This window comes from Pongo abelii, chromosome 12 (genome assembly GCF_028885655.2).
Source record: "Pongo abelii isolate AG06213 chromosome 12, NHGRI_mPonAbe1-v2.0_pri, whole genome shotgun sequence".
Classification (NCBI taxonomy): domain Eukaryota; kingdom Metazoa; phylum Chordata; class Mammalia; order Primates; family Hominidae; genus Pongo; species Pongo abelii.
The window spans coordinates 121,076,647-121,092,295 of record NC_071997.2 but is presented as its reverse complement, the minus strand read 5'-3'; the positions used below and the strand labels follow the sequence as shown (position 1 = coordinate 121,092,295).

At 46.8% G+C, this 15,649-nt stretch overlaps 1 protein-coding gene across 25 annotated transcripts in view; it reads left to right on the top strand.

The window, feature by feature from the left end:
* The window catches only part of LPIN1 (lipin 1), a 158,874-nt gene that overhangs the window by 127,751 nt on the left and 15,474 nt on the right, over window positions 1–15,649 (top strand). For all 25 annotated transcript variants that reach the window (XR_010136364.1, XR_010136363.1, XR_010136362.1 and 22 more), the window contains 3 exons: window positions 800–948; window positions 1,442–1,528; window positions 11,687–11,839. Coding sequence is in view for 17 of the 25 variants with exons in the window: in XM_054548373.1 (XP_054404348.1) it covers window positions 800–948; window positions 1,442–1,528; window positions 11,687–11,839 (389 nt within the window). In the remaining 8 variants the exon portion in view is untranslated. The remainder of the gene's footprint in view (window positions 1–799; window positions 949–1,441; window positions 1,529–11,686; window positions 11,840–15,649) is intronic.

Genomic DNA, 15,649 nt, shown 5'->3' with positions numbered 1-15,649 from the left:
GCCTGGCTCAAGTGTGAGGGTGTTTACTAGGAAAAGATAAGGAACAGGCCCAGACACCACTCAGGCCATGTGTGGGACCCTGCAGCCTGGGGGTCTCTGTGTGACTCACTGCTCCTACTGGCGACACTGGGGACACCTGCAGTCAGGCAGCCTGGGGGTCTGAATGGCCAGCTGGTGTGCACCAGGAGTCCTGGCACAGAGACTCAAAACTGCTCAAAATTCACTTTGTATTTTGAATTTGGTGTGATTTCTTTGGGTCTAGACTATATTCTTCTGGATATGAGGCATGACTGATAACCAAGACTTCTCTTTTTCCAATTTGTGTCAGTATAATAATAATTTAAAAACATGGTTATTTAGGGAAATGTATTTTCACACTTGGCTTAAATTTGTCTCCCTGAATGATGACCTTCCTATTTAGTCATAGAGTGGTGAGTGTATCCTATTCCAAAATTATGATTTATTATGCCGTATAGCCCCGTCACTGAATCCTGGCTAATGACTCTAATCTGAAAATACTGGATCAAATTAGCACTATCCTGGGAAGTAGAACAACTCTGTAGCAAGTAGGCAAATTGCATTACAAGGGGGCCTGAGAGAGCTGAGGTTTCATTTTGCCTGTCCAGCCCCAGAAAGAACCAGAACAAGGAAGGGTGGGGAAAGAAAGAATTATACAAGGGCCCAGGGCAGTCACTTGTTTTTAAAGCCGAATCCTGCTTCTCATGGAACAGAAGCCACATGCCCATCAATCAGGGCCTTTCCCTCAAGCAGACAAACACTAATGGTTCATGTTTTTCAGAAAAGCTTGAAGTTGAAGAATGGCCCCAACGACGTGGTTTTCAGTGTCACCACGCAGTACCAAGGCACGTGCCGCTGTGAGGGCACCATCTATCTGTGGAACTGGGATGATAAGGTCATCATTTCTGATATTGACGGGACGATCACCAGGTAGGTCCCGCTGACTTGGGGGCCATGGTAGATTTCTTTGCTTCACCGTGGGGTCTCCGGGCCTGGTGTTGGCACCTCTCCTCCCCTAATGGGACTTGCATGGCTCGAATTCTGGTGCAGTCGGAGCTGCTTATGTAGTTTCAGCTCCTTGGTGCCAATCATTGTGTTTAGGGCTTGGTTGTTTCCTTCTGGGGTATTATCTCTTCGACTTGGTTGCTTCTGTGGGGGCTTCTCAAGAGCGTCTTTTTGAATGGCCTTTACCTTTGATTGAACAAGCCAGTCACCTCAATGCATGATCAGACTGGAGGCGTCCTTCTATGGATTACCATGTCCCTCTGTCAGCATCAACTTTGATGACTTGAGCCTTGGGCTTTCTATCCAGAAAAAAAGTTGTGGGTCTTGTTTGTGTTTTTTTTTTTTTTATGAGGCATGAATGGTGCGATGAATCTGAAAGGGATTTTTACTTTATTTTTCTCTTTTTCTCTTCATTTAGATCAGATACTCTTGGCCACATTTTGCCCACCCTTGGGAAGGATTGGACCCACCAGGGCATTGCTAAGCTGTACCATAAAGTGAGCCAGTGAGTACAGAATTCCTGTTTCCCGCCTCCCACGAACACTGGTGTGTGCATCGCACTCTGCGTATGGAATCTTTCCTGGCCCAGCATGGGGTGACTTGCAGAGAGGGCTGCACCTCAACCAGAGGGGGGCAGTGGGGGTCAGGGGTGGCAGTGGAGTCCAGAGTGAAAGTGAATTCCAGCAACTCCAAATTTGAATTCAATACCAAGAAACCAGGAGCGAAGTATAGGGGAATTGATTACTAGGAGAACACAGATGGTGGCAGTGTGAGGGGTTAGATTGAAGTTTAGTTCATCCCGAGGGATGGCAGAAGTAGCCAGATGAAGAAATAGGAGCTTAAATGTTATATATGCCAAGTGATTTTCTGTAGGCTAAAAAGTTGCAGATTCCAGGCAAGTTTTGGCGGCGTTGCAGACCCTGCGAGCCAACCAGCAGGGCACATCATGTCCACCTGGTCTGTGGAATGCTCCAGCAAGTGGCCCAAAACAGAACAGTGCCCACTGTGGGGCCCTCAGCCCCAGACATCAGATGGGAGAGGGGTTCTCCGACTGCTTTCCTGTGCTGGGTACATGGGCTACTTCACTTAAATCTTACAGAGATTCTGAAAAGCACATAATAATCATTTCTGTGTTTAGATGAGTGAAATTAACTAGGAGAACTAAAGTGATTTATCCAAATTCCCATTGCTCTCATCTGCCTCCAGGGTTCAGAGCCCTGCAGGGATTCTCCACGCACCGCCCCCCCCCGCCCCGAAACACCCCCATTCTAGCTTGCCAGGCCCAAGCCTCTCTCCCCCTCAGTCATGCCTCCTCCAGCCTTTTGTGGCCTAGAGTCTCCCATGCGAGTGAAATCTCCCCCTCCACAGCATTCTGTTCTCCAGCCAGTTAGAGCTGGAAGGCGCCTCTGCCTGAATCAGGACAGTGCCGTCTCTCCGCGGGTGAGGAGGGTGAGCAAGTTACATTCACACTTAGTGAGTGTCAAGATAGTGTCAAGACGGAAGTCTCAGGCCCATGGTTCCCAACCCTGTTTGCTCATCTCTAGCCCACATTGGTGATGGTAGGGAATGGGCCACCATCCAGAGCTGTTTCTAGAACTCTGTGAACACAGATGAATGAACTGTATTTCCCTGCCCTGCATCCATTCATCCATCCAGCATTCCCTGAGTGCCTATTAGTGCCTCGTCCTAGGGCGGGTGCCTGGGATTGCCATGAACTAGGTAAGTCTCTGACCTGGGACTTCATGATTTAGTAGAAAAATGGCGGCTTAGAGAGAGAACCTTAACCCTGGTAGGATTAAAAGCTTCAGATTTTGTTGGGCATGTGCCTGTAGTCCCAGCTATTTGGGAGGCTGAGGTGGGAGGATTGCTTGAACCCAAGAGTTCAAATCCAGCCTGGACAACATAGTGAGACCCCCCATCTCTCTAAAAAAATAAGTATGTACATTAAAAAAGCTTCAGATGTCATCTTAGATACCCAAGCTCATTGGTTTGACTTTACTTTTCTGGATTTCGTCTTTAAAAAATTATTAATACAAAAGTTATGCATACTTCTTGAGACATAAAAATACTAATAAAAGAGGCCGAGATTATAGAAACTGTAAAGTGCAGAGGTTGTATCACCCTCCTGGCTGCCCTTGCTGCAAGCTATTCCCTTCCTTAAAAGTAGAACTATTATGAACATTTTGGTTCTATCTTGCTGAACTTCAAAAACTTATTTACATCCCCACACACATACACTGACATTATTCAATTATTCATCCTATCTCTTTGTTTCATTTTATGTAATATTTACCTTACTCTTTTCGCTGCTGGGCAGAATCCTGTCATCTAGATATACCATACTTTCTTTAACTCACCCTCTATTGATGAACATGTAGGTGGTCGCCACTTTTTCCCCTATTGCCAACAGTGATGCAGTAAGCGTTCACATGCAATGCTTATGATATATAATGCATGTATCAATAAATAAAGAAGGCACACACACTTAGGGAAGTCTCGCTGTAAAGTAGATTCCCAGGAGTAGAATTGCTCGGTCAAAGGATGAGCACATTTAAAGCTTTGATCAATATTGCTGCATTGCCCTCTAAAAAGGTTATCCCAGTGTGTGCTGCTGTAGGCGGTGTACGTGCAGAGTCCCCTCCCTGCAGCCTCACCACGGGCTGACCTTTCATTTAGAAGGATTAATCTACTCATCAGCTGCCTTGACTTGTGTGACACTGAAAATTGCATCTATTTTTAGTTGAAGGAAATAAACCCTCATGGGTCAGGATGTTGAGTAGTGCACAGCTGATTCATTTGATTTTTGGAACATAAATCTATTTCCATCCTTACTGTAACATTAAACAAGCCCTGTTGCTTTTTAATTTTTTTTTTTTTTTTTGGTCTTGATTTGTCTCTTGGATTTTCTCAGAAGAGAGATCTTCTTGAAAAATAAAGCTGTGTGGCTTACTGAAGAACCCCTGACCATTCTTTTCTTTGATTGGTTGGTTGAGAATGAGTGAAACCTGTTAGTCTGGACCTGTAGATACTGCCTGGAGCAAGATGTGACATGGAGACCCAAACCGTTGCCTGCTCAATGAGTTGGATATGTGTGTTGTCCGCGGCACCCAGTCAGGCCTGTGTGATTTGCAGGATGGCCAGGGCTTTTGAAAACCCGTCTTCAAGGCAGCTTTTCTACAACCTTCAGGGCTCCCTGCTCAGCATTGTAGGAGGAGGTGCCAGCTCCTTGGTGTGGCATTTGAAACCTGGCACTTTCAGGTCCCAGTCTTCTGCCAAGCCCTTATTTTCAGCTGCTGTTTCTCAGCCCTTCCTGCTCTAATCCAGTGACTGTGTTCCTCCTCTGCACTCCATTCCCGTCTTCCTGCCTTTGCTCATGTGCTGGCCTCAGCTTGACGTGGCTTCCCCTCTGATTCTTGCTTCTCAATATTTTTATAGCCTTTAATGCCTGGCTCAAATGCCACAGTCCTCAGGCCACAATCTGTGACCCTAGTCGCTCTGGCCTCTTCCCCGTCCCCGGACTTGCTGGACTCTATGTGGATATTGGAGGGCTTGGGCCTGGCTTGTTGGCCTCGGTCCCCGTCATGGAGGACAGTCTGGACACGATGGCAGCCTCCAGAGCCAACCACTGATGAAAGTAATTCCCATCCTGGTGGGCTCTCTCAAGCCTCCTCACACGAGGGCCTTAGCAGCCACCGCTGGGAGACCTGTCAGGCTAAGAATTGACCAAGGCTTGTGACCCACTGTTCTAATGACTCCCATCATTCTTTTGAATCTGTATTGTGATTTCTAGAGAAACAGAGAAATGGTTCCCATGCTAGGGTACCAGGGAAAAGATGCCGTTTACATGAGGGTTTGTGGACTTTTTCCTGATTTTGCTTCCCTTAAATTTGGGTACGACTTACATTTTATGCACTGTAGTATTTGTCTAATGAAAAAGCCAGTCTTCAGCCGGGCACAGTGACTAACACGAATAGTCCGAGCTTTGTGGGAGTTCGAGGCAGGTGGATCACTTGAGGTCAGGAGTTTGAGACCAGCCTGGCCAACATGCTGAAACCCCATCTCTACTAAAAATACAAAAAGTAGCCGGGGGTGGTGGTGGTTGCCTGTAATCCCAGCTGCTCGGGAGGCTGAGGCAGAATTGCTTGAACCCTAGAGGCAGAGGTTGCAGTGAGCCGAGATCGCACCATTGCACTCCAGCCTGGATGACAGAGTGAGACACCGTCTCAAAAAAAAAAAAAAAAGAGAGAGAGAGAAAAAGCCAGTCTTGCAGTTAGCCACTTGCCTGAAACAACAGCGAATAAGGACAATTTTGTTTTCTGCTGAATTTAATGACTTGTTTGGATCTAGTCAGCCCGTGAGGAATGATCCATAAGGCTAATTATCACCTTGTTCATAGAGAGGGCATAAAGCTGGCTTGAGTATTGATGAAACAGAACAAATGCAAATGAAAGAGACAGGAACCCCTTTCAGATTCAGGTGCATTCAAAACTAGAAGGAAAGTCAAAAAGGACTGTTGCCTGAAGGATCTAGATCATTCAGCTAATGGGTCCTTTGAGGCCTAAATTTGGGCAATAATTGTTTGAATTTTTGACCTTATTTCATACATGCTTTTATATTCATGTAACCAGAAGCCAGTGTCTTCGTGACTTAGCAAAAAGAACACTTACCGTGTTTTCCAGGTTCGTTAGCTCCGCTGGGGCCTAGGTGTGCGGTGTCCCAAGCCAGTGGACTGAAAATGAGAGGCATCTGTAGCAGACTTGTTACGGTCGTTTTTTTTTTTTTGGAGACGGAGTTTCGCTCTTGTTGTCCAGGCTGGAGTGCAATACCATGATCTTGGCTCACTGCAACCTCCGCCTCCCAGGTTCAAGCGATTCCCCTGCCTCAGCCTCCCAAGTAGCTGGGATTACAGGCATGTGCCACCACGCCCGGCTAATTTTGTATTTTTAGTAGAGATGGGGTTTCACCCTGTTGGCTAGGCTGGTTTCGAACTCCTGACCTCAGGTGATCCACCCACCTCAGGTGATCCACCCACCTCAGCCTCCCAAAGTGTGGGGATTACAGGCGTGAGCCACTGCTCCCGGCCTAGATCTTTTTTCCTCTCCTGCCCGCAGCAGTTATTTCTTTCATGTCAGCACTTCTTTGTTTATTGCAGTCATTGCCCTCTGCCAGTAAGGGATAGGAAGATGCGGTAAATGGAAGGTCTGATCAGGAGTCAGGGGCCAGGATGCCAGAAGCGGCAGCCATTAGCTTACCCTGGGCCCTGGGACCGAGTACCTTCCCCACTCTGAGCTTTGGTTTCCTCTTCTGTAAAATGAGATTAGGCTAGATGACCCCTGAGGTCACTGCTAACCCGGGAATGCTCTGCTCCTGGTTGTGTGGATTGCACAAGGGTGTGTTTTGTTTTTCCAAGCCAAACCTCAGCCAAAACTCAGAGGGATCAGCTAGACTCTGGTTGCACCAGGAGCTGTCCTAGGTGCCGTCGGGGGTGCTGAGCAGTTTCTCCCTTCAAGAAGCTTGTGGTCTTGTGGGAGGAGACACTTAGGGCTCCCTGTAATAAGGCAGTGAGGGGCAGGTCGAGTGTGAAAGATGTTGGTTTTTGTTGGACATCCGTCAAGAAGTTAATTTTGATTGACCAGAGGTGTCAGAGGAGGCCCCTGTGAGAAGGTAGCACTCAGCTGAGTCTCCATGGAGGAGCAGGGTTTCAAAGGAGAGGAAAGCTCACCACAGGTGGAGGTAGGAGTGAGAGGGGAGGCTGGGAGATGAACAGGTGCCGGATGGGCTCACTGAAAGGGAGGCTCTGGTGCAGACAGTGGGGTGGGTAAAAGATGAAGCAGGAAAGTAGGCAGGCGCCAGGTTGCAGAGCGCCTGGGAGGCAACTCACCAAGCCTGAGTGGTGCTGAGCCTTCGTTTCTCAAGGTGGCTGGTGACCCTCTCTCCCCTTAGGATGGCAGATGGGGCCACAGAGTCCTTTTTCTCTGCAGCAGTGGCTCTCAACTGACGGACATATGGCAGTGTCCGGAGATGCTTTTGATGGACGTAACTGGGGCATGCTCTTGACCCTTAGTGGGTGGACCCGGGATGGTGCTGCATATCCGATGAGGCGGCATCGTGGGGGCCTCACTCCCCAACAGACACTCCTTCCATCTCAGATGTCAGTGTTGAGAAACTGCAGTCTAGAAGCTTGCAAAATGCTCCCAAAGGTAATCTTTCCAAACTATTTAAATCTCCCCGAGTCAGTGTCTTAAGAGGGATGCAGAGATTAGGGCAGAGGAGAAAACTTGTACCAAGCCTGGGCATGATGGATCCCTTTTTTTTTCTTTTTCCCCATTCTGGTGTTTCTCCAGAGCCCTGTTCCAGTTGCTGAGAATGCTAGAGGAACAGGGGTGATGTGTGTGTGTGTGTATCGCACCTTTATCCACTGGCACCTCCTATTCCTGGGTCCCACCTGTCCTGGGTATTGTTGGTTTTCCCCAAGCACTCTCTGCTCCTGTGGGGCAGGGCTGTGCCATGCCCTGTGGGTACCCCAAGCCCTGTGTGCAGCCTGGCACAGGAGTGCTCAGTGAGTGAGTGTGCATTGAAGGGACTGTGGAAGGAGCCTACCGGTTGAGCAGGGACTTGGGCTGGGCTGGCCTGTGTGGCATGTCCTGCCACCGGTTGCCCTTCTGAGTGAGGGGTCTTCCCTGTGAGAGGCACCATGGAGACTTGGTGCTGCCTGAGCATTTGGTGGGGCACTTGTTGGCACTGCAGACAGCTTTTGTTGAAGGCAGGAGGGAAGGCTCTTCCACCAGCAAACATTTTCCCATTAGGTCACTCTCGAGCTGGCTTTCCAGCTAGTCAGGCAAGAAGGCTGGCATGCTGACAGTAACTCAGTGGCATGGCCCAACTGTGAAATATATTTGACAATCCAGTTCTGAGTGAGATTAGCATCTTAGATCTCTGCAGGTGGCAGCTTTTAGGACTTTGATGTGAAGAGCTATACATGGAAATAGTGATTTCTTTTTAAAGATTGTATTAATTAAATGGCTAAAATACAAAGATATTTAGAAATTAAAAAGATTGGCTGGGTGCAGAGGCTCAGGCCTGTAATCCCAGCACTTTGGGAGGCCAAGGCAGGCGGATCATGAGGTCAAGAGATCGAGACCATCCTGGCCGACATGATGAAACCCCGTCTCTACTAAAAATACAAAAATTAGCCAGGCGTGGTAGTGCATGCCTGTAGTCCCAGCCACTCAGGAGGCTGAGGCAGGAGAATCACTTGAACCCGGGAGGCGGAGGTAGCAGTGAGCTGAGATCGTGCCACTGCACTCCAGCCTGGTGACACAGCGAGACTCTGTCTCAAAAAAAAGAAAAAAAGAGAAATTTTTAATTTTGTTTGATTTTCAGATGCATCCCTGTATTCCAGACAAGCTGATATTTCTAGATTCTTTTTGTCTTAAAACTTTCTCATTTCTTAGTTTTAAAGAACATGTTATTGAGCAATTTTCGAAACAAGTCCGTTGGCCATTATAAAATATTCATGGTAGAACAATATGTTGGTTAGGAAGCGGGTAGTTTATTCACTCATTCAGCAAATATTCACTAAGTGTCTGCTACATGCCAAGCACTGTTTTTGGCACTGGGGTTGTAGCAAAGAATGGGACAAAGTCCCTGTCCTCCTGGAGTTTATGGATGAATGAGAGATACAGTCGAATGAAGGACTATAACGTCATATTAGTGATCAGTGCTAGGAGGAGAGGGAAGGCAGAGCAAGGGCCAGTGCCTGGGTGAGGAGTGAGGGGGTGCGTGTTTCATCGCGTGGGGGAGGTCAAAGGAAGGGCTCTCTGGAGAGGTGAGATCCAGCAGAGACCTAGATGAGGTGAGGGTGTGAGCAGTCCCTGCAGATTGGGGGAAAGATGCTCCAGCCAGGAGGAACGGCATGGGCAAGTGCCAGCGCAGATGAGCGTGGCAAGTTGGAGGAAGGATGGGAACACCTGCGTGGTTTGCCAGGAGTGAGGAGTTGGACAGTCATCGCAGATGGGGTTGGGGTTGGAGAGAAAGGTGGGGGCCAGGTCTTGTTGGTCTTACGGGCCCCAGTGAAGGGTTTGGACGATGTCTGTGAGAGGTGCAGCCTCAGGAGGGTTCTGAGTGTGAGTGGGCTACGCTTTACATTTTCTTAGAGCACCATGTGGAGTTGGGATAGCAGCAGCGAGGTCATTCAAGATTGTCACGGCAACGGAGGCCAGGAGGCCATGCGGTGTGGACGTGGTGGGAGCACTGGGTGGTGCTGAGGGGCGGTTTGGGTGGGTGCCGAGGGTGGAGCAGAGGGGACCTGCTGATTGTGTGGCGTGGGGGCTGGGGGCAGGTAGACACCAACGGGGTCCCTGAGGGTTTGATGTCACACCTGGGTTAGGAGAGTGCCACTTGCAGCACCGGCCCCTGAGGAGTCTCGGGGTGAGTTGGGGAGGAGCCGCTGTGGTGTGTGTGGTTTTGGAGGTACCCATTTTGGAGTACGATGAGTACTGCGGGGTCCACGGTGAGCATGTACTGCGCAGTGGGTGTACTGTGGAGTTCATAGTAGCCTGCAGCTTGGGAGAGGGGTCTGGACGGGGTCCATGCATTTGGGAGATATCAGTGTATAGATAGTGTTTAAACATTTTTGAATAATATATTTTACTGAATCCAACATATTCAAAATGATATCACTTAGACATGTAATCAATATGAAAATGATTAATGAAATATATCATACCTTTTTTTTTAATTAGAAAGTAAACTTTAATGTCGAAAATGCAAATTTGGGGAAGATAGAAAAGGTCACACACAAGGCTGTCACTTTACACTTGGAAGGTTGCACAGCGGCCGGGCAGAGGCGCTCCTCACTTCCCAGATGGGGCGGCGCATACCTTCTTTTTTTTATAATAGACTTTGAAACTTGGTATATATTTTATACTTAGAGCACATTTCATTCTAGACACTGAATTTTTGATGGTTAAAAAAAGTGAAATGGGGCTGGGCGTGGTGGCTCACGCCTGTAATCCCAGCATTTTGGGAGGCCAAGGCGGGTGGATCACCTGAGGTCAGGAGTCAGGACCAGCCTGGCCAACATGGTGAAACTCTGTCTCTATAAAAAATACAAAAATTAGCCGGGCGTGGTGGTGCATGCCTGTAATCCCAGCTACTCAGGAGGCTGAGGCAGGAGAATTGCTTGAGCCTGGGAGGCGGAGGTTGCAGTGAGCCAGGATCACGCCACTGCACTCCATCCTGGGGGACAAAGCAAGACTCTGTCTCGAAAACAAGCAAACAAAAAAAAAGTGAAATGGACCTGCTAACGCAATAAAGTTGCGTTCATAGACTAGTTAAGTTTCTTCAGTCTAGATATGGCATTTAGAGCCGTGGATAGACTAGTTGAGTTTCTTCAGTCTAGATATGGCATTTAGAGCCGTGGATAGACTAGTTGAGTTTCTTCAGTCTAGATATGGCATTTAGAGCCGTGGATAGACTAGTTGAGTTTCTTCAGTCTAGATATGGCATTTAGAGCCGTGGATAGACTAGTTGAGTTTCTTCAGTCTAGATATGGCATTTAGAGCTGTGGAAGTGGGTGAGGTCCCCAGGTCCTCTGGGGAGTGTGGGGGGTGTGGAGAAATGAGGCCTGAGACCCTGGGTTTTGAGGCTGCGTTTTGAGGCTGGCAGAGCTGATGGGAGCAGGCAAGCTGCCGTGTCTGGGAAGGGGTGGCTGCTGAGGAGGAGAATACCCGGACACTGTGGAGTCCTGGGAGCTGAGTGACTCAGGTGCTCTGGGAGAAGGAATGAGCCCCCGAGGCAGATGCTACTGGGGAGTCCATTCCTACAGGAATTGAGAGTTGATACCTGGGTTTGGCAAGATGGGCATCAAGGTGACCTGTGCAGGGACAGCAAGGAAGGGAACAAGAGAACGAGAGTCTGCTGGGAGTGTGAGGAGAGGAAGGAAAGTGAAGAAGTGGACTCAATGCTTATACTCAGCTTTTTGGAAGAATTTTGCTACAAAAGGGAAGAGAGAAATGGTATCTTAGCCAGAGAGAGACTAAGGACGTTTTGGCGTGTATGTGTGTGTATGTGTGTATGTGTATGTGTGTGTGTGTGTATGTGCGTGTGTGTATGTGTGTGTCGTTGTTTTGGCTTGGCTTGTTTTTAGGATGAAATGAGAGATTGCAGAATATTTATGTGCTGATGTGAATTACCCAAAAGAGAGGAGGAATTTGATGGGGTGTGTGTAGGGGCGAATGAAGCAAATGCTGGAGCAAAGTGTGTGAATTGGCAGGCGGCTGTGGTCTTGTCGCAGGGGCTCTAGCCAAGAGCTGGGACCAGGGGGAGTACGAAGGGCTCAAGCGCAGGCAGGTGAGCCAGTTTCATCCATCTGAACCTCAGTTTCCATAGCAGTAAAACCAGGGGAAAATACTCATCCAGCCATGTTCTCCTGAGGATTAAACAAAGTGGGGAATGCAAAAGCGCTTAGTGAATTACAGTGAAATGTATTTAAGCCTATTTCTCAATTGCAAGCAAGATTTTGTAGAATGTGGACTTTTGTATGTGGGGGAACTTGAAACAGTGCCATTCTCCACAGGACGGATGTGGATCAGGATTTGTGAATGTGCAAAAAGATTCCATTTTCTGATGCCATAAAATGTGAATGTTTTCTGTCTTTCAGGAACGGATATAAATTTCTCTACTGTTCTGCCCGTGCCATCGGGATGGCAGACATGACGCGGGGCTACCTGCACTGGGTCAACGAGAGGGGCACGGTGCTGCCCCAGGGACCCCTGCTGCTGAGTCCCAGCAGCCTCTTCTCTGCCCTGCACAGGTACCAGGCCTTCTCCCTACACCTACATCTGTGGGCCTGTTCAGACCCTGTCTCTTCCTAACTGCAATTTTTGTAAGAATAGCCTCCTCACTGGTCTTCTGCAGCCAATATCCGTGTTCCATAGCAGGCACCAGAAAAATCATTCCAAACACAGGTCTACACCTGCATTGGCTCCTCATGGCTTTCAGGCCAGGTCCAGACTCAGGAGCTTGGCGCTTGGTGGCTCCTTATGGCCTGCACCTCCCCTCCTCTCCAGGCGCATTTCTTTTGTCTCTACCTCTCAGTCTGTGTCTCCCAGACAGTTGTCTCTGCTTGGAGCCTTTGCACATGCTGTTCCGTCTTTTTGGGTCACTCTCCTGCTCCATCTCTTCTTGAGTGGCCCGGCTGAATCTTAATGTCCCTTGGACAATGAGCCTCTATCTCATCTCCTTAGGGATCCTTAAGTGGCCTGTCTACGAATGACCATCATTCACCTGGCCTTTGACACCCATCATACTTGTCATTTTCTGTCTTAGATTTCTGGAAACACTGTTCATTTTATGGGTCCTCTAACAGACCACTAGCCAATTTCTCATTACCTTCCTCCCTTCACCTATGGGGCCATATCAAGTTAGCTAAGCCAGACTAACTCTGGCCCCTTGGAGTTGGAGGAAGAAAACACTGGACGTCCCTGTAGTTGGAGGCCCAGGGCAATTTACTAGACACCTATCAAAGCAAAAGCTATTGTGGTCAACCATAGGACATCGGTCCCTGCTGAAGGCTGGTTGTAAATATCATAGACTTGGTCTTTATGAATGTCATTGGCGTGATTCTGCCTGAATTTGAAGACCAGATGAACTGTTTGCTGCTGCTAATCATGCAAACAGTGGAAGAATCTAGGTGGGCCCCAAATGCTGTATTGATTCTTGTGTATTTTCCTTTAGCTCTGTAGGTACCTTTTCCATCACGGCGTTGTTTTGTGTAAGCAGTAGCTTTTTTCCTCTAGTAAAAGATCTCAAATTGAGACATGCACATTCTAGGGGAGAAAAGTCAGGCACAACCTAGTGTATTTCAAGTCCTCAGAGCTATCATAACAGCATTGATCTCAATAGAAATCCTGATATTTTAATGAAATTGTGTCCCTAAGCTATGCTGACAATTTGCAACAAGCCATTCATCAGCCTGTGTTAAGTAGTAAGGCTTTGTTAGGCCAAGCAAAAAGTCGACATCGTTACTCTGACATCCTAACACTAACTATACATTTAAAGTGATCCTTTTCATTTCCTTATTTAAATATCATTGTCCAAGGTATATTGCTTTTTCCCTGGGAGGAATTATTTTTAAAACCCTAAATCTCATAGTTGATACATCCTCATGGAAGGCCAGGGTGCTCCAGTGGCAAATGGCCACCAGCCTGGTCCTTCCTAGGGCTGCCATCAAGCCAAAGCCATTCCATGTGCTAACTGTCCTGTGGAGTTCTCTAGAATTGCTAGCGAAGTCTGCCCTAACACAAATGACCTTCCTTTTTGTTTTTTTAATTTTACTTTAAGTTCTGGGATCCATGTGCAGAACATGCAGGTTTGTTACATAGGTATACATGTGCCATAGTGGTTTGCTGCACCTATCAGCCCATCATCCAGGTTTTAAGTCCCGCATGCATTAGGTATTTGTCCTAATGCTCTCCCTCCCCTTCCCCCCCAACCCCCTGACAGGCCCTGGTGTGTGATGTCCCCGTCCCTGTGTCCATGTGTTCTCATTGTTCAACTCCCACTTATGAATGAGAACATGCAGTGTTTGGTTTTCTGTTCCTCTGTTAGTTTGCTGAGAATGATGGCTTCCAGCTTCATCCATGTCCCTGCAAAGGACATGAGCTCATTCTTTTTTACGGCTGCATAGTATTCCGTGGTATATATGTGCCACATTTTCTTTATCCAGTCTATCATTGACGGGCACACAAATGAGCTTCCTTAGCACAGCTCTTTAACTGGGTGCAGTTCTGATTTTACCACTAGGTTTTGAATTAGGATGAAGGAGGGGAATGTAGTGGGTGGATATGCATGTGGTGCAGTCGGCAAAAACAAGCCCTCAGCACAGGGTGGCGATCACTTAGCCTTTGTCAGGAGTGCTGTGAGTATCTTTTCCCAGTTCATAGCTTTTAATGAAAATAAGCTTAGTTTTATGTCATTGAATGTATTGTTTCCTCTGTAGTTGTGCTTTTTGTGTATCACCAAAGTCTTCTTTGACCTGTGGGCATGGAGACAGTCCTCCTGGATTTTATCTGAAGGTGTTGCTTTCACACTTAGGTCTATAGTCCACTAAGAATGGATTTATTTAGGTAGAATGAAGTAGGGGTGCAATTTAGTTTTTTTTTCCTATATGGATATTCATTTGTCCCCACACCACGTGCTAAAAAGACTGCCCTGGCTGGGCGCAGTGGCTCACGCCTGTAATCCCAGCACTTTGGGAGGCCAAGGCAGGTGGATCACGAGGTCAGGAGATGGAGACCATCCTGGCTAACACGGTGAAACCCCGTCTCTACTAAAAATACAAAAAGTTAGCTGGGCGTGGTGGCAGGCGCCTGTAGTCCCAGCTACTCGGGAGGCTGAGGCAGGAGAATGGCGTGAACCCGGGAGGCAGAGCTTGCAGTGAGCTGAGATTGCGCCACTGCACTCCAGCCTTGGTGACGAGTGAGTCTCCATCTCAAAAAAAAAAAAAAAAACACCAAAAAAAAAACACTGCCCTGTCCTTGCTGCTCCAAGATGCCATTGTGGTCATAGAGCAAGTATCTGTGAATGTGTGGTTCTGTTTTGGGGCTTTCTGTTTTGTTCCACTGGCAAAGGCCTGGACGAATTGGCCAAGGCCATAGTGTCCCAGCTCCCACAGCTGCAGAAGCTCCTCACCTTCCCAGCATCGGAAGTGCTAGGCCTGGCTTTCTGCTTGTTTTCGTAGCTTCTAGACTCAAATTTCATCAAAACACCCAAGATTCTGTTATGAGTTTGATTGAAATTGCAGCGAATCTGTAGAGCAATTTAGGAAGAATTAATATCTTAAAATTATATTAGATCTTCCAATTCAAGAGTCTAGTCTGTTCTTCATTTGTTTAGGTCTTTCCTAATATATTTCAGTAAAGTTTTATAATTTTAGCTGTAAAGGTCTGGCACATCTTCTGTTAGATTTATTTCTAGACATTTTATATTTTAAAATTTGATTTAAAATACCATTTACACAATTACCTTTTCTGTTTGTTTCTGATGCATGAAAATGATGCGATTAATTTTTGTACTTTTTTTGGTACATTGACTTGTTAACCTTATTATAGTCTTTTTAATTCTGGTAATTCATGTGTAGGTTCATCTTTTTAATGTGCATATTTGCTTTTTGTGATGACAATTTTTTCCCCTAATTCTTTCTAATATGTATAACTTTTATTTATTTTTCTTACGTTATTGCATTTGATAGGACAGGCAGTACAGCAGTGAATTGCCATGATGATACAGACCACCCTTATTTCACTGTTAATAAGATGTTCACTGTAGGTTTTTTTAGTATTCCCTTCTATTCCTGGTTGGAGTTCTCATCTGGATTAGATGTTAAATTGTATCAAATCCTCTTTTTAAATTTAAATATTTTTAAAAATGAATTTTAAGTTGGGAGGTAACTGGTATCAAATACCCTTTTTGTATCTATTGAGATGATCATGTTTTCTCTTTTAACCTGATAATGTGTTATATTATATTGATTTTAAGTATTAAATTGCTATTTCATTCCTGGAATAAACCCAGCTTTTATACATTGCTACAATTTGCATACACACACACACATACACACACG